This window comes from Apostichopus japonicus, chromosome 12 (genome assembly GCF_037975245.1).
Source record: "Apostichopus japonicus isolate 1M-3 chromosome 12, ASM3797524v1, whole genome shotgun sequence".
In the NCBI taxonomy this organism is placed as follows: domain Eukaryota; kingdom Metazoa; phylum Echinodermata; class Holothuroidea; order Aspidochirotida; family Stichopodidae; genus Apostichopus; species Apostichopus japonicus.
The window spans coordinates 34,177,439-34,196,978 of NC_092572.1; the positions used below are offsets into that span (position 1 = coordinate 34,177,439).

At 38.4% G+C, this 19,540-nt stretch overlaps 1 protein-coding gene across 8 annotated transcripts in view; it reads left to right on the plus strand.

The window, feature by feature from the left end:
• Positions 1 to 19,540, plus strand: part of LOC139978069 (phospholipid transfer protein C2CD2L-like) — a 114,492-nt gene that overhangs the window by 5,212 nt on the left and 89,740 nt on the right. For all 8 annotated transcript variants that reach the window (XM_071988031.1, XM_071988025.1, XM_071988024.1 and 5 more), the window contains exons 2-3: positions 11,279 to 11,374; positions 14,436 to 14,555. In XM_071988031.1, the coding sequence (XP_071844132.1) occupies positions 11,279 to 11,374; positions 14,436 to 14,555 (216 nt within the window). The remainder of the gene's footprint in view (positions 1 to 11,278; positions 11,375 to 14,435; positions 14,556 to 19,540) is intronic.

Below are 19,540 nucleotides of genomic sequence, written 5' to 3' on the forward strand. Positions count from 1 at the left end.
AGGGAGAAGGGAATGGGGAGGGGAGGGGGAGGGGAACGGAGGGGAACGGAGGGGAGGGGAGGGGGAGGGGAGGGGGAACGGACGGGAACGGAGGGGAGGGGGACGGAGGGGAGGGGAGGGGAACGGAGGGGGAACAGAGGGGAGGGGAGGGGAGGGGAGGGGGTTCCACCGTCACTAAACTGAGAGTTTATAAAGAAAAACTCAAGAATTTCTGTTAAAATCATGCTATCATTTATTACTAATTTCCTCTCACACGGAATTATATATTAGGACATGTAATGTGATACATCAGTAAGAAACCAGTATAAGATACATACGAAATAAAGGAAAGAACGAATCGAAAATATTATGTTTTTTCTGGTGAAATTATTCGCTTTATTCGCTGAAAGATGCGTGCCTATTGAATATGAGGTTCGACCTAATTCCTCGAATTAATCAGCAATTGCGACTTATAATAATTTTACGAGGAAATATTAACAACTATTGCGTGCCTATTGAATATTAGGTTCGACTGACATCGACTGACATCCTAGTGAAAGACCGCCACGATACACACTTGACCCGAGCACGGTATACCATTGACCTACACAGTATTTCAATGTGGATGGATGGTCAACCGTTGAAATAGTCTAAAAGCATCAAGTTAACCAAAGCCTTTTATCGTTAATAAATGGTTAACCGTTCGTATATCGGCGATTATGTATATGTTCGTCCAATTTTCACGAACGTGATGATTTAAAGAAACTTGAACTGTAACTGAGTGTGCTCCAAACTCGGAATATTGGTATTCTGGAGCTGAAATTTGGGAAAAACATGGGGTCCATCGTTGGTAAATCGTACAATGTTCACCATCAGTTCGGGAGATTACCGCCCTCATGTGGCAGATCATAATATAAAAGCATAGCATGGATAGCGCATTACAGCCAAAATACTAATATTTCAGTCTCTCTCCTTTTCTTCGAATAATTTCATCAATTCGTTTACCCATTGAAGCGATTGTTTTGTCAATGATAGCACGCGGCATCTGGAGGAGAGTTGTAACAACTCGACTTCTGAAAGCTCGAAATGTCTCAAATTCAATATTGTTCTCGATGGCATCGTACTTCAGTTTATCCCCCAAAAGTTTGAAGATATTTTCTATTGGATTTAAGTCGGGGCTCCTAGGAGGGATCTTAAAAATGGTTGCATCCATGCGACTTAGTGTTTTGATAGCTTTCTTTGAGTTCTGAGAAGGGTCGCCATCTTGAAGAAAAATCCGTGGAGTGTTATGGGTTGCTTCACATTTTTGGAAGACTGCCGGGAATTCCTTTTTCATAAATTTCGAAAAACGCTTCCCAGTTAACTTGCGGTATGGTTTAGCCAACACCACGCCGTTTCCATATGAGATGGCGGCATACACCCTTACAACTTTTCCGCCACTCCCGACCTTACTCCCTTTGGCCGTGCAACCGAATGATAATCCCTCACTTTTCTTACGCCAAACACGCCCACTTAAAGTGTTTGCGTGCTGTCGTGGGTGGCTCTTATAATTAAATGCGGTGGCATCAAAATAAAAAGATATATCTTTAGTCCAGAATGCCTCACCTCGAGACCGTTTAATTCCTCTGGCGAATTTCCAGCGTTGATGCAGGTCCTTGGGAAATAGGAGACCCTTCTTTCTGGCTTGATAGTACTTATAACCACTCTTGTTGAGAAATCGAGATATTGTTCTCTCCGACACTGTATGTAACTCACATTTTGTCCTGAGAGTTCTCACAGAAAACTGTCCCTCACTCCTTGTTTTTCTAAGTTCCTTCAAAATAGCACGCTTTTGACGAACGCTCAACTTGGGTGGCCGCCCCCTCTTTCGAACCGGTCCCTCTCCATGAGTACTTGGTAGAGCCTCGCCCCACAATAAACGTTTACTGCAAGGTTTTCTCTTTCGCGCAATAGGCGCGCATATGCCTTACTCTCCGGTGAAATGAGAGAATAAGAAGCCATTTTTGAAATGGTGTCGTTGTTGTAGATGTTTCGTGTGTAGCAATGAGGCTATATGTCTATAAACTAACACTTTGGAGAATTATTACACCACTAACCGATGTATTAAAGGCTTACATGCATCATACAATGGGCGGCTTTCCGTTGTTTAGAAGCTAAACAATAGTATTGACACCTCAATTTAGAAATCCGTCATTGTACATCCACAAGTTGCTTCCTGCCCAGGGTTGCCCTGGCAACCTATATATACAACTAAACTTTCTCACATAATTTTCTGGGGCTATTGTATTGCAGCACATTGAAATTGTGAAACCCTACTTGCCTAAAGCGCCCCCCCCAACCCACCCAGCCCACACCCAACAATAACATTTACACCGGACACTAATTAACATTATTCTTCTTTCTTATCCTGAGAGTTTAGAAAGAAAAACTCAAGAATTTATGTTAAAATCATGCTATCATCTATTTACTATTTTCCTCTCACACGGAATTAAGTGTAATATGTATATATATTAGGACATATAATGTGAAACATCAGTAAGAAACCAGTATAAGATACATACGAAATAAATGAAAGAAACGGATCGAAAATATTATGTTTTTCTTGTGAAATTATTCGCTTTATTCGCTGAAAGATGCGTGCCTATTGAATATGAGGTTCGACCTAATTCTTCGAATTAATCAGCAATTGCGACTTATAATAATTTTACGAGGCAATATTAACAACTATTGCTATCGCGCAACGCTTGGGGCAGCTTAGACCTCGATATATACCCCAATGAACCGTTGTACAGCCATTCAGACAATCTTCGACAAAAATGATGGGACAGTATGAGCAACAACGAGCGATATTGGCTTAAGCACACCCCCTTCTCCCCGTTCAATGTTGTAGCCAACAGCGCTCAGAAACTGCAACATTGATACGGGGAGTGGGGTGTCCCATCTATTTTTGTCGAAGATTGTAGCTACTGCAGTAGCATATACTGCAACTCACAATAGGTGATTATAAACTAGCATACTTCCACATACCTCTACAACCATCGAGGTAAATGAATCTGGAGAAACTATCACACAGTAAATATGCGCGTACCATGCATGGAGGGTCATGTGATGTGTTCCAGGGTGGTACTAATATATTACTCTCCCCATTACGCATGATGATTTCAACTAGTACGTAAATGTGTGTGCGTGCTTAGAGCAGCAGACGACACCCGTTACCTAGCAATAACCGTGCCTGTAGCCTAACGTGATAGCTATATTCCCGTCGAGCAGCATTAGGCTCTGTTCCATGGAGAATTCCGGGGTTGCACTGAACTAAACATTTCCCCACATTTCCCATTTCTACATTCACTTACAGCAAGTAGTAATAACGTTAGGCCGTATGAGACAAAGCTTGCCCCTGGAGCTGCATTTATAAGTAAGATCTATTATGTAGAAGGCCTGCCTTCATTCAAGAGAATAAGGCTGAACGTTAGCATATTAGCACTATTTCGCCTGCCTGAAGTACCAGTACCTTCTTACGCCGTTAGTTCCCATGTCCGATCCGTCTTGGTGCAAATCTTTCACGAAGTCACTAACACTATTTTCGAACTGCTACAGAGAAATATCAGTTTGGTACCACCCTGGAACACATCACATGACCCTCCATGCATGACCCTCCATTCATTTACCTCGATGTCTACAACTGTGTTTGAGCCATCCAAGTTTGTTTTTACCAGTTCTGCCAACTTGTTTTGCTACAACTTGCATTACATGGTCTTTGTAGCACATTTGAATAGAAATGGATCATGAAATGGTTATCGATTTAGTTTTTTGGTACAGTTGTGCCTGTTTCTCATTATGCAGCAGACACATACGTACTGTACAAAAGCAAAGTACATGAGAACCAGTAGCACTCCTCTTGGTATGAGTATTAGTACTGTACAAAAGCAAAGTACATGAGAACTTGTAGCACTCCCTTGGTATGAGTATTAGTACTGTACATAAGCAAAGTACATGAGAACCAGTAGCACTCCCCTTGATATGAGTATTAGTACTGTACATAAGCAAAGTACATGAGTACCAGTAGCACTCCCCTTGGTGTGAGTATTAGTACTGTACATAAGCAAAGTACATGAGTACCAGTAGCACTCCCCTTGGTATTAGTATTAGTACTGTACATAAGCTTGTACATGAGTACCAGTAGCACTCCCCTTGGTATGAGTATTAGTACTGTACAAAAGCAAAGTACATGAGTACCAGTAGCACTCCCCTTGGTATGAGTATTAGTACTGTACATAAGCAAAGTACATGAGTACCAGTAGCACTCCCCTTGGTATGAGTATTAGTACTGTACAAAAGCAAAGTACATGAGTACCAGCAGCACTCCCCTTGGTATGAGTATTAGTACTGTACAAAAGCAAAGTACATGAGTACCAGTAGCACTCCCCTTGGTATGAGTATTAGTTCTGTACATTTAAAGTACATGAGAACCAGTAGCACTCCCATTGGTATGAGTATTAGTTCTGTACATTTAGGGTACATGAGAACCAGTAGCACTCCCCTTGGTATGAGTATTAGTACTGTACATTTAAAGAACATGAGAACCAGTAGCACTCCTCTTGGTATGAGTATTAGTACTGTACATAAGCAAAGTACATGAGAACTTGTAGCACTCCCTTGGTATGAGTATTAGTACTGTACATAAGCAAAGTACATGAGAACCAGTAGCACTCCCCTTGGTATTAGTATTAGTACTGTACATAAGCAAAGTACATGAGTACCAGTAGCACTCCCCTTGGTATGAGTATTAGTACTGTACAAAAACAAAGTACATGAGAACCAGTAGCACTCCCCTTGGTATGAGTATTAGTACTGTACATAAGCAAAGTACAGTACATGAGTACCAGTAGCACTCCCCTTGGTATTAGTATTAGTACTGTACAAAAGCAAAGTACATGAGTACCAGTAGCACTCCCCTTGATATGAGTATTAGTACTGTACATAAGCAAAGTACATGAGTACCAGTAGCACTCCCCTTGGTGTGAGTATTCGTACTGTACATAAGCAAAGTACATGAGAACCAGTAGCACTCCCCTTGATATGAGTATTAGTACTGTACAAAAGCAAAGTACATGAGTACCAGTAGCACTCCCCTTGGTATGAGTATTAGTGCAAGGCTATGCATGAGATGTACTGTACCACCCAAAGTATATGTACAGTAGTTATACAGTATGTACTCTATAGAGCTGCCAAAGTTTTTAGACACAAAGAGGACCTGAAGGCTGAAGTTAATAATCAGTGAAGAATTTTAGTGAAGCGAGAGGGAGGGGTGGAGGAGTCAGGTTGGTGGACCTTTTTTGTGTGTGTGGGGGTAGAAATATTTCCTGGTTTACCACTGCCTGTACCTCTGATTCTCCAGTATGTGAAGCCAGGTAAACACCTCTTATTTCCGACAGGTCAGTGTTTTGGGCTAACTCAATGCACATTATCTTAGGTGTAAGAGAACATGAAATGTACCTTAACCCTAGCAGGCTACTGTAGATAGTAAAATATTTTGTATATATATCTTCTAAATTTAAATAATTAGAAACATGGTCCATTTGTTGTTGTTATTATGATTATAATTATCGTTATAATTATACTTATTATTAATATCATCATCGTTTCTCGTTGCTATTATTATTAGCTCATACCAGCATGCTGGTGTGAGCTATTGTTACAGTGCGGCGTCTATCACTCTATATGTCACTCTATCCGTCAACAATTGGTAAAACTGCTTCAACTCGCACAGTGTTTGATGGAATTTCATGAAACTTAGACACAAGGACCATTCGGTATAGGGCCATCAGAGATGGTCCGAAATTTGGGGTCAAAGATCACCTGTGGGCCGTAATGGGTCATTTTGTGGAAATACGCAAAATACTTCTTCTCCTACAGATTCCATGGTACAATGTTGAGGGTTTGTCACGATAGTACTATGGAAGTTTTACCATCAGGGTGTTCATGAATTTGAGATCAAAGATCAACTAGGGGTCTTTTGTGGCCCGGGCCGCGGCCCTATATTTTCAAATTGCTCCTGTTCGTACAGTGTATGGCCAGTTATAATGAAACTTGTCACAACGTTCCTTGGGATGAGAGTTATGAGGGTTGTTCGGAAAATTGAGGTCAACTGTCATTTAGGGGGTCATCGGGGGTCATTCTTTGTAATATTTTCAAATATCTCAATCTCCTCAAGATTTCCATTGATCATATTCAGAGTTGAACTGATGATTGTTGGATTGTGTATGAATAAGGTGATGCCTAATAATTTTTGGTCAAAAGTTAATTACAATTAATCCCCATTGTTTAAAAAAATCTGAGCCTTCACCTATTGCCAAAGCTCCTTTAATTTGTCTCCCAGTCTCTGCAGTGTTTGTTTACATTTGTTGTTAAGCTCTGCAGAGGCTGAACTAGTGGAATTAAAGCAGGACTGGGAGTTGTTATTAACTGTTGAACTGTAAACATGAGAACCCTATAGCCAATCAGCACTTGCTGATTCTTAGAAGGCTTTGAGCCTGAGGTATGTAGGCAGCCAGCCAAAATGTTGGCAAGGAGTGCTTCAGGTCTGCTCAGGAACAGGGGAAAAAGTTTAATAGGGTAGGTCAGTGGTATTGTTTGAGAGAGTGGGTAAAATAGGATTTAAAGGGGGAAAATAGGAATTATAGCCAGTGGTGTGGCCAGGATTCTGCTAACGGAGGGGGGGGGGGTTATCCCTCATGGGCCCAAAATTGGTGGAATCTGAAAAATAGCCTGAAATTTGGTGGGCCATAAAGTTTTGTGGGCCCTACATTTTTAAGCTCGAAAAGGTATGAGCTTCTGCACCATTGGTGCTCTAGTTATTAGTAGGGATGTACCGGATCCAAATTTTTGGATTCGGCCGGAACCACATTTTGCCGGATAGTACAGTACATGAAATCCGGCCGGAACCAGATTTTTTCATTACTTAAAAGACAATCATTAATAAGAAGTAGAAGTATGAAACAAGGAGCAAATCTTAGGTCAGACCATTGAGAAAATTAAATTAAACATGTTACCTGTAAACCTAATTTTTCCTTACTTTGAATATTTTTATTAATTTTTGGAAATAGTTTACGTTGATTTAAGTTAATTACCAGGGGTCGAAATTTAGAATATTTACCACTATTCCAGCGGAATAGTGGATTTGAAAATACACTATTCCGTCTCATTTTCCACTATTCCTTAATTTCCTTTCAAACTATAAAAAGAAAAAAAAATAACATAACAAAATTATATGTTGAGTCTTCTGTTGGGTTATTGATAATAATTAGTGTTTTGTGTACTGAGGCAAGAAAGCATGTAACCCAGGACGGAGGTTGTAAAACCTACTCACAAGGGCAATGTCAATGGCTAGTTTCGCACACTTCAGGGTATATGAGTCACACGGACACCCACGGCCCAGCGCGGGAAGGTTGCTGTAATAAATCAGCCTCGCGGGAAATGTTTTGAACAATATTGCCATTCCACATTTTTTTTTAAATTTTTAATTTATATTGAATGTTAGTAAACGTTTTCTTTCATATAAATTTGACTTCAATTCAGTGTTCCCTCTAAGGTGCGGGATTCCCTTCAACTGACTCAGTAATCCCGCAAAGAAAACATTTGTCTGCTGGAAATCCCCGCATCGTTTTCTTGCATTCGCGATAAGTTTATACTCAATGCACAAGGTATTCACTTCACTGTATTGAGGGGAAAAAACGAAAATCAGTAGAGAAATTACCAATTGTGTAAGAAAAGTAAGTTGGTACACCTTTCAAATTTTACGAAAAGATTGAACAAAACACTTTCGAAAAATTCACGCGAATCTGGCATATCGTGCTAAATGCAACTAATGTCATGTTAACAAGGCTCTAGTACACCCATCTATGAATAAAACGGAAGACCACATCTGGTATTAAGCGGGAGAAAAAGTATTTTCTAGAATTTCCAAAAATACGCAAAAATAATATCCTACCATAGTTAAGTGTATAGCAAATAGCCTAACCACCTCGATCGTCGGTTACGGATCACACGTAACTACAAAACACAACTCATTGTATTTTGCGAAGTTGACGTTTTTTACAAGAACATGGAAACAATATTAAGCATTTAGTGAATCATGCCAAGTGGCCTAAAACATGTCATTACAAGGGTTACTTTCATAAAGATGGCCATACTGTAGCTATAGGGGCCTTGATATCGTGCTATGCTTGTATAGTATGGACTGTGCCTCGTGTATCATGGGGAATATATTGTTTTGTTCATGCGGAGGAGTCAGTAGTTTTGAGGTGTGTTTTACTTATCTAAATGTTACGGGGATATTTTACCTACTTTTCTTGAACGTCTTAGATAGTATTTCACATAACTTTACCGATCCTTTACTGACTGACCTAATTAATTCTAGAATGGAACCAAAACAGTTTAATAACTCCATGTAACGTTTCTTGGAAACCTGCCAAAAAATCTTAACAAACAGGTGTTATAACAGGGGATGAGCTCACAGTTGTTTGGCAAGGTACTGTACCTGGGGAAATTCGCAACACATGTATAGCCTAACGTATAGTATTTAACTAGGATTAAACACTGCAGTTGTAAACTTATGTACGTATATTCATTGTTAGGCAGTCTAGAAACGGGGCTTTGCCGAACGTTGTTTGTTTCATAATATCGGAAGTTTTGTAAGTTAAACTTTTTAAAGATTGTAAGACATTTTAAATCTCTTTTCATAACATAATATTGCTACGTACAGTCTCCAACTTGTCATTTTAAAATTTTCATCAGTTTCGTGACAATTTAAATTCCCAAATTTGTTATTATTTTGCGCATCTTCAACTGCTAATTTTTTATCGCCAGACACGCAAAATTACCAATATTTTCCGGGGGCCTTTGCCCCTGGACACCCACAAGCATAGGCGTAGGAGCCTAATTTGATTTGGGGGCTGAAACGACTTGCCCGAAAAATATAACCAAAATCGGGAAATCGGCAGTTGTTTTTAGTGTGTTCGCGGGAAATTGAACAAGGATTTCCAACACTGTACTACCTGTTACACACGAGGTGATAATTTTCCCTACATACGCGATGGTATACGGAACGTGTAAAGTGCAATAAATCGGAGGAATATGTTGGCTACGGAACATGTATGTACTGTACGTAACTGCAACTCACGTGTAAAGAGAGTTTCTTTTGTATTTTTGGGCAAGTTTTTACGCCCGGGAAACAAATAAAATTAAAATTGTTGCCTGACTAGTGACAGGCAAGTAAATTTAGATGGATTTGTCAAAGTTTGTTGTTAGCTATCACTTTTAGCACTATCCATACGGAATAGTGAACCCAAGCAACTTGGTATTCCGTTCATGATTTCACTATCGCGGGATAGCGGAATAGCGTAAATTTCGACCCCTGATTACTGGTCAACACCTTTTAAAGGAACAATTCAAACCAGATTTTGAAAAATATTCAGCCTGATTTTGAAAAATATCCGGCCGGAACCGGATAATTGCTCACTATCCGGCCGGATATTCCGGCCGGACCCGGTGCATCCCTAATTATTAGAATTATTATAAGAAGAACAATTATTACAATAATTATTATTAAATTATGTTCTCCGAAGTCAGACTACCAGTCAGCAGTATTTTTAATTATATACATGTACAGTATATACTTCTCTAATAGTTGTGATAACATTTCAAAATGCATCTGTTGCCTAAAAGAATATACTGTAAGCACATAGTTTATTGGTGTTTTTACTCCAAATAATAATAAGTTTGCTATTGGGCATACAGTACAGTAATCGCACAGAATCTCAGATACACAAATTTAACATAGGTTGCATCACCAGCTCGAGACCACTTCAGTGACTATGCTCTCACAGAGGTTTATATTTGACATTGTTGTTGCGGGCTTTATACTCATTCCAATGCCCATATTCATTCGTGGTTGCAGGCCAGTCTATTTGCAAAGGAAGCCATATGACTTTCAAGAGTGATGAGAATTGAACCAAAAATCAATTTTGAGTGATCAGTAAATATTCTTTATTAACTGTGGAAGGAATCTTTTGTGATATATTGCATAGGCTTGATCATTTGTTTGTTGATATCTTCAATATTTACAGAACTTATGCCATGTTTCTTAGCAATGCGCAAGGAATGTATTGAGCAAGTTTAATTCATATTTAGCAGTCAAGTACAGCAGGGAATGGGTGGATGTCATTGCATGAAGCTATCTCAATCATCAGCAAGCACACATCGTACAAATTGAATATACTGCCAATTCGATGATTTGTTGTAGTGCACATAAATGTTGCTTGGTGACACTGGAATGCAACATTAATATAATCTGCCATCTAATTGAAGTGGAATGAAAGGGAGGGGAGTGGGTAAAGAAAGGAAAAGAAAGGATGTAATGAGGTCTTTTTGAAGGCACAACTTGTAACTGGATTTCATCCCTTGCTTCTAAACTTTTGAAAGTTCCAAAAGCTGATTGTGGTCATTGTTATGTGCATTAAAACTTAGATATCATTTACAATTTTCCTCATGCCAGTGTTCCATTCCTTTGAGACAAAGTGCTTCATAAAACTTGTCCCAGAAATGCTTCAAGAGCTTTCGTTGGTTGAGCAACATTCTTGCAGTAGATGTATTGGCAAGAGTCAGTTGGGGTGGGTGTTTAGAAGACAGGCACAATGTGTGTTTTAAGTGTACTACATTAAAGGAATAAAGGGGACACTGGGTAACAGCCAATTGGTATTGTGATTGTAACTTTGATACTGCCTGTACAGTGAATCTGAGGTAAAAACAATGTTAATTGTAGATAAAGTGAACATGATATATATTTGTGTAGTGTGTCACCCATGAGCAACTACAGTACTGTATCTCTGTCTGATAACACCTCAAGTAAATACTGTTGTGCAAGTACAGTAGGTCTTAAGCTTCAACTTTTGCAACTTTCGCAACTTTTGCAACTTTGCAACTTTTGCAACTTTTTCATACGCTCTCTGGAGATGCTCTACTCTCACATGTATCAATCAATGGATCACCTCACAAGCAAAAACTGCTTTTGATCCTATGCATCGGATCCTATGCATATATTTTGCATTAATTGCGGCTGATAATTATGTTGAAGAAACAGTTAGAAAACACAACTGCATTTATGAGTAAAAGTGTATAACTTATTTCGTGTACATGTATACAGTTAGACTGCACTGTTAATTATGATCCTTAACAGGGTTTATCAGATCATTGCAGCTAAATACTTATTACAGTATATATGTGATTTTGTTCTCTACAGAGCTCTGTACAGGTAACATTTGAAGCAATGGCTCTTGGACCAGTTCCTCCAAAGTTCAGCAACATCACCATTGAGACAGAACCAAATAATGTCTTGGTAAGATTCCAACAGGATCTTTTGTTTGTGCTGTGCTGATGTTTGTGACTACAGATGAATGTTAGCCTTGATATGTCATTGTCTAATTAGCTTATTTGCTGCTATCTTTACAAAAAGCAAAACAGCTGTAAAATTTTAGCAACATGGTGACTACTGTATGTGCTGAATGTTAGCCTTGATATACAGTACATGTAATTGTCTTAGCTATTTTGCTGCTATATTTACACATTGAAGTAAAACAGCTGTAATTAGTAATATATGGTGACTACAGCTGAATGTTAGCCTTGATATATATACATGTAATTGTCTTAGCTATTTTGCTGCTATATTTACACATTGAAGTAAAACAGCTGTAATTAGTAATATATGGTGATTACAGCTGAATGTTAGCCTTGATATACATGTAATTGTCTTAGCTATTTTGCTGCTATATTTACACATTGAAGTAAAACAGCTGTAATTAGTAATATATGGTGATTACAGCTGAATGTTAGCCTTGATATACATGTAATTGTCTTAGCTATTTTGCTGCTATATTTACACATTGAAGTAAAACAGCTGTAATTAGTAATATATGGTGACTACAGCTGAATGTTAGCCTTGATATACATGTAATTGTCTTAGCTATTTTGCTGCTATATTTACACATTGAAGTAAAACAGCTGTAATTAGTAATATATGGTGATTACAGCTGAATGTTAGTCTTGATATATATGTAATTGTCTTAGCTATTTTGCTGCTATCTTTACACATTGAAGCAAAACAGCTGTAATTAGTAATATATATGGTGACTACAGCTGAATGTTAGCCTTGATATACATGTAATTGTCTTAGCTATTTTGCTGCTATCTTTACAGAAAGCAAAACAGCTGTAATTAGTAATATATGGTGACTACAGCTGAATGTTAGCCTTGATATACATGTAATTGTCTTAGCTATTTTGCTGCTATATTTACAGAAAGCAAAACAGCTGTAATTAGTAATATATATGGTGACTACAGCTGAATTTTAGCCTTGATATACATGTAATTGACTTAGCTATTTTGCTGCTATATTAACAGAAAGCAAAACAGCTGTAATTAGCAATATGGTGACTACAGCTGAATGTTAGCCTTGATATACATGTAATTGTCTTAGCTATTTTGCTGCTATCTTTACAGAAAGCAAAACAGCTGTAATATACAGTATGGTGACTACAACTGAAAATGCTAGCACAAAAGAAAGTCAATAACAAAATGAGTGCTGGTTAATTAATTAGATTCTATAGCTATTCAGGAAATCAAGATATTCAATTTTGAAATGCTAAATAACCTCTGCTCCTCTGTTACCTGTTTCCACTATATGAATGCACCTTCCCATCTACTTAGCCTATTACTGTATGCTAAATCTTTGGAATGGTCCTTTTGGCCTAAATTGTTGACTAGGTCTGTTCCTCTGTGCGAGATGTCAATCAGCTGTTTTATAAATTACGGTACTTAATTCAACCAAATGATATTCTTTTAGCTTCATAAGAACAGTTTCTCTTGCATGTGGTGAACTGAGCTCATTGTATTCTCAGAATATGGTTCAAATTGACATACATTTTGTCACAGTACCAACCCTTAGAGATTCAGGTGATTGCTATTCATAGGCACTCATATGGTATGTCAGTGAAAAACAGATATACAGTAGACAGACTGCCATGAGCTTGCAAGCCAAGAGCTTTGTAAAGTCTGTGGACTTGACACATACAGTATACATGGCTGTGGCTATATTCTTTCACTCTCCACAAAGAGCTACTAACCCATATGTTGTTCTGATTCATTACTGCAATGTTTTTAAACCTGTATAATTTATGTGAGCACTCTGATATGTGAAGATGATATCCACTACAGCTCTTAGAAATTCTCTGTTTACTGTATACTACTCTTAGTGACTTTGGTTTCAGAGAACATTTAGATTTGTTCATGGTTCAAACATCATAGGCTTTCTGCATATATCATTCAGGTCCCTTGGCTAAACGAACATCTCAATTCATCTTTATAATGTTGCATTCTTCAGATGCCGTTGCAGCTACATATTCAAACGCTAAACCTTCTCATCAATGCAAGTCCTGCTGTGCCTTGTAAAAGCAAAAATTAATTTACCTTTAAATGTCACACGAAAGCTGGCTTCTGTGTTACAGTACGTAGAAGTTAGTGCTAATTTTCAGTTTATCTTAGAAGCACATATGATTATTAGCTGAGAAAGGAGTATAGTATTTTGTCATTGCCACTCATCAAGGTTTGTAATATTTAGTGCTCTCTAATGAAATCAAGAATTTTGAAATCTCTGAGTGCTGGTTAATATCGACCCATGGTTGAAATTTGTACTTAGAACCAGTATATACTCAGGCAATCTATCATTCATAAGAAGTGAATTTGAGGATGAACTGCCCTACAGTGTAACTCTGCTGTGCGAGAAGGTGTACATTTTATGCATAGTTTCTATGTACTGTTTAATTTTACTTAAATCCAACTTAGTGAATTATGAAGTGAAATGAGGGGCAAGGCTACTGTTCATGATACTTAAATTCCATAATGCTAAATGAAATTTTCATTTTAAATAATGACATTAAAGGTTGCCTTTTGTCCAATTTGCATTTTACATGCAAACTTGTGACATTGTTCAATGAAGAAATGCAATTGAGTACCCAATGAAATAATTGATTATGTGCTCATTAGCCATCATTTGGTTTCAAGAAGGTGAAGGTCTTGCCAGAGACCAGACTTGTGTCAATGTGTATTTGACACAGCTTGGATGAACTTGATGCTATAGGTTCACACATCTGTAACAATATTGAACTGATTAGTTTCAGTCTGTAAATGTTAACATTTAAATTCTTGATTCAAAGTATAAGTTTGGGGAATTTATGTTGCTTCCTCACTTACCTGTCTCCTCACAACTACTGCACCCTCTACCATATCTCAAGTAACCTGGCAAGCTTTAGCACTAATATCCCATGTTGACTTTTCAACCAGCCTCCTCATCCTATAACCAAAGTGTCTAGTTCTGGAATTTCCCATCTTTTCTTCTTTTGTAGACTGTTACCTGTGACTTGCAAGCAGAGGGAATTGATTTTGGTGTGTTTGCATCTCAGCACACAGCCTCCACTGTGAAAGTATCCAATTGCAATGCAACTGTCCAGAAGCTCTCTGGAAAGGTAAGTACATTAACAGAATGTCACTTAATACCACCTCATAATACAAACTGCTTAGCTTTGTATCACAGCAAGGGTTGTACTAGAGACATATACTGTATTAATGAATCACACTAGGGTGCATGACTTGGGCCCCATTTGTGGTTGTAATAAATATGGTATGTTATGTTATGGACAGATTGTGCATGAAAAGTTTTACTGCAAATGATATACCAACAGGCGCGTAGCCAGGAATTTGCCAGGGGAGGGGCGAAACTGTAGATTCGGCATTGCAAACTATTTAAGCGCAGCGCCACCATGGTTGGCGCGAAGTGTACAAGAAAATTTTGGATGAAAATGCCTCCTACTGTAGATCGCTGGAAACGGCACTTCCCAGGCCTTGTAAGTTGCATCTTAGCATTTTCTCTTTTGAAAACACTAGCGATTTCATAAAAACATTAAAAAAAAATAAAAAAAATGATGCTCAAGGGGGGGCGGCTCCCCCTTCGCCCCCCCTCTACGCGCTTGTATACCAACAAACTCTCTCTTCAGAAAGTTTACTTATTGTGACAGCTAAATGCAGCTGTACAGAGGCCAAGACCTGCAGAAAAATAGTGAATTTACTTCACTCAGGCTCTCTTACCTGTTCCCTCACAACCTCATCACTCTCATTCTACCTTAGCTCTAGAGTGAACTGGTAACCATTTTCTACTGTGCATCCTCTATTACTGGACAATCTCCGATCAATGACCTCCCTTCTCATTCTACCATCCAAAGTGTCTAAAGTTTGGTTTTACCAATTGCTACCACTACTTTACCCACCTTCCCTCCCGTTGCTTACATGTTTACTATCAATACAGTCAACATTTTTAAAAGGCGCATAGCATACCACAAGTGGATGTATCCTGCTTTAAAAGGTTCAATGCAAGAAAAGAAGATAGGGCCAAGAGTCCAAGATAACAGGTTGAAGAAGCTGTTCAGATGCCAAGTAATTCCACATGAGGCCAAAAGAAAAGTTCAGGCCAAACTGGGGTCATTGTACTGTCAGGTTTACAAGGATTTAACACACAGAGGAAGAAATTCTGGTGGATATGGATGTTGCCATCCGGTTAGTCATGTTCACTTCAGTATAATGCTGGTTGCCTGCAGTACTGTTTTCGCTTAAAGGAATTGTCTGGTGGAAGATTTTGATACATTGTCCTTGTAGTTTTTATTTTTCTCTTTCTAACCATGTAAAAAGTTTCCCCATTCAACGTTTTCTTCTTGTAGAAATCTGGTTTTCAAATTACAGGTAGTACCGTTTGTTCGAACGCATCAATATGGTGATTGACGTAGTGCAGGCAAATAGGCAAACCAGGCGACTTGAAGATAGCACTCCCATTTCCACAACAAATACACTCTCACGTTTGTACATGCACAGGTGACCGCCTATTACCCAGGAGCTGCTATTCTAGCAGCTCCCTGCTATTACATATAACGTACCTATCGCAAACGTTACAGCCTACCATGCCCAGTTGGTATACAGTACGTATAGCGTGGCACATAATATACTCTGACACTCAAACCACAGTTCATAAACTGTTCTTCGAAATCGCTGAAATAAAATTCATGGTTCAAATTAATAGTAAAAGTTAACTGGAAAAGTATTCGTAACACCGAAAGATGAAACTTGGTGGAATCGATGTCAGAGCAGAATGTAGCACCGAGAAGCTTAGGCTTCGCAGAACTGTCCGATTGTTAACGTTAGAGTAGCCTTCACGCGAACATCGTTCCTGTGGAGCTGGGTAGCGCGATGTATAAACAACGAAGAGTCTGCTGTTAAAACTTATCTTGTGTTACACAAAGACCTCGAAACCACCGATCTACTACATATTTGGCGGTTTAAGGGGTTTTATAAATCATATCTAATTTCTAAGAAATTTCACCGAAAATTTAGGAAGAAATTTATCGGAATCGATGTCAGAGCAGAATGTAGCACTGAGAAGCTTAGGCTTCACAGAACTGTCTAATTGTAAACGTTAGAGTAGCCTACTGTACTGTATATGCGAACATTCTTCGCGTTGGAGCTGGATAGCGCGATGTATAAACAACGAAGAGTCTGTTGTTAAAATTTATCTTGTGTTACACAAAGACCACAAAACCACCCATCTCCTACATATATGGTATGGCGGCTTAAGGAGATTTTGAAAACATATCTAATTTCTAAGAAATTTCACCGAAAGTTAATAAAGAACTTTATCTGTATACAAACGCGGTTTTTGTTGTGATTACGGTATAGGTACTGTGCGGAGGGTAGGTTATGTCGCAATCTGCATTAGCATAGCTGACGTCACGTTCTGTACTGTTCAAATCATATTTGAAATGTCTATCCTTAATGTTTAAAAAATCGTTTCTCTGTCAAACGCAACATTAGCGTTCTCATACTTTGACAACATGTTTGGAAAATTATTGATCAATTTTTAAGGTAACTTCTTTGGGCCACCAGACAATCCTTTTAACGCCCGTTAAAATTTGTTGAAAAAAAAAATCCACGAATTTCGACGATTTTTATCGCAATTTATCCAATTTTATCGAAATTTATTGATTTTCAACGATTGGGATTTTAAGTTACTGCATTCGTTGATTTTTCAACGATGCGTTGAAAATGAATTTTCAACGAAATGCGAGGTCAAACTGTGGCTTCGCGGAACGTTGAAAGTCGCGTAAAATTGTTGAAAAATTCCCAAGTAGTCTATATACAGTCGTTTGCATTAACTTTATGACATCACGATCGGCAACCATTTGTAAAAGACTTCGATGAAAACGAATTAATGAAATAAAAAGTGTAGGCGCTCACTGGTCTAGCCAGGGTTTTTCTGTGATCGCGGAACATTGTGGTAAAATGTGTAGGACATAAAATCTTGAAAAGGGAAAACACGCAATTTGTTTTTTTCAACTTCAACTTCAACAACGGGTACGAAAATAATATACCGATGAAAGTGAAATGGCAGCAAGTGTCGAATACGGTCACGGAAATTGAAAAAAAAAAAATGTTGCGAAAGCCTTACTTAATGTTTCATAGTAGATCTGTTATCAACACTGATAAATAAAATTTAACTTCTGTTCGGAAAATTATTTTTAAAGGAACTTGTTAATCTATTATAAGAATCTGCACTTCACGAATAAGCGGAAATAAGCAAAATAAGTTTTTACAGGATTGAGACGATTGATGAGAGGTACTGTATATGGAGGGGACATTCAAAGAGAATATCTGAAAAACCTTACGATATTTTTCACAAATATTGATGCTTAGATAAGTGCTTCCTCACAATCAACGAGCCGCCCCAAAATTTGCTCTGCTTACGTAAAACTTCTATACACGTGCAAAAACCTGAGTTTTTACACACATAATTCCCACTGAAATTGGTCACAGAACATAAATAGGTCATCGAAATTTGAACTTGCCCAAGTTCATCGCACCATGGGAACGACACAACACATTGAACACGATGTTACATTTTCCCGCCATCTGGATGCCGAGTGTAAATTTTGGTGTAATATGCAAATTATAAATGGTACTGTGCTATGCTACGCGGTTAAAACTTAACCTACTGTATTGCGACACAAATTTTGGGAAGCTGTTGTTGAAGTAACTTTTGTATCAAATGTTAAGTACTGTATGGCACATGACGACGCTGAAATAGGTGGCTGCTCAAACCAGTTTCAACTTGATTTTTACAACCCATCGCATAACACGTGCGTGCGTAATTTGTTATTGGAAATAAACCTCACTGATATCCAGCTACGCTTTCTTAACATATTTCTAGTTGATCCGACTTGCTTACCTTGGTGAGTAACCTTCTCTCTAATATTGTTACTAATGTCACAGTTGAGTTTATTCATCTACGTTTACCGGCGGGTAAACACACGTAACTCGGCCGTTTACAATCGACCTTTGGCTATTGTTCTTGTACTCGACTTCAATCCTAGCTAACAGTCAACTATTGCTTAATAAACGTTCAGAGAACGCCGTAATGGACTAAGAAACCACATTTACTTCGTCTGTAATATTCCTCAACTTCTGGCATTGTCAGAGAAACGACTGCGGTTATTCTACAGACTAAATGAAACTCACAACCAGCAGATGTCTCGAGTTACATTTGCGGTGTTCAGGATAATTTTCGTTGAAATTTCGTTGAGAATCCTGTCCGATTCAGTCTTTAAATTTTCATCGATTTTTATCAAATTTTTTGATGATTTTTATCGAAATTTGATGATCGTTGAATTTTTTTCAACGGGCGATAAGCGAAAACAGTACTGTAGGTGTTGATATGGTATCACCAACATGTACATGAAGACCAGACACAAGTCTCACCTAATAAGAAAGGTTACTGCAGTTCCTGTTATTTATGCGTCCATTAGCGAGGCTGACATACTATTAGTTTATCAAACTCTACAAACTCTATTTGCCTTGAGATTAAAAATATAGTTTCAGCAAGTAGATGGCCATCGATTGAAGTTCAGACTAGAATGCTGGTCCTCCCTTTTCTAGCGGATGAACTATACAGTGGTGTTCCGTCGAGGTTGACACGACCGTCCGGACGCGACGTTTTCAGACATTTCCAGACACTTTAGGACACTTTAGGATGTTTTCTGACACCTCCGGACGGTCGGACGCTTTTGTACATTTTACTCCAACAATATTCACTTTTAATCCGGACGGAACATGCGGTTTACTGCCTACTTTTTCACACCAGATTAAATCGATCTTCTCAGTTTGTTACAATAGAAGTTACAATGGTGATATGTCCGATTCTGTCCGATAATCCGGACGTTTTTAGCCCGACTCAAAGTAACAAAACAGTAAGGATTACAGAGGCAAGAACCCTTTCATTTCAGAAAAGCGTCATGTGTCCGATAATCCGGACGCTTAAAGCTAAACTATGTTTCTATTCAAAAGCGATTTTAGAGGCAGTTCTATTATCAGCCCGCAAAACGTCTGAAACCGTCCGATAATCCGGACGGAATAA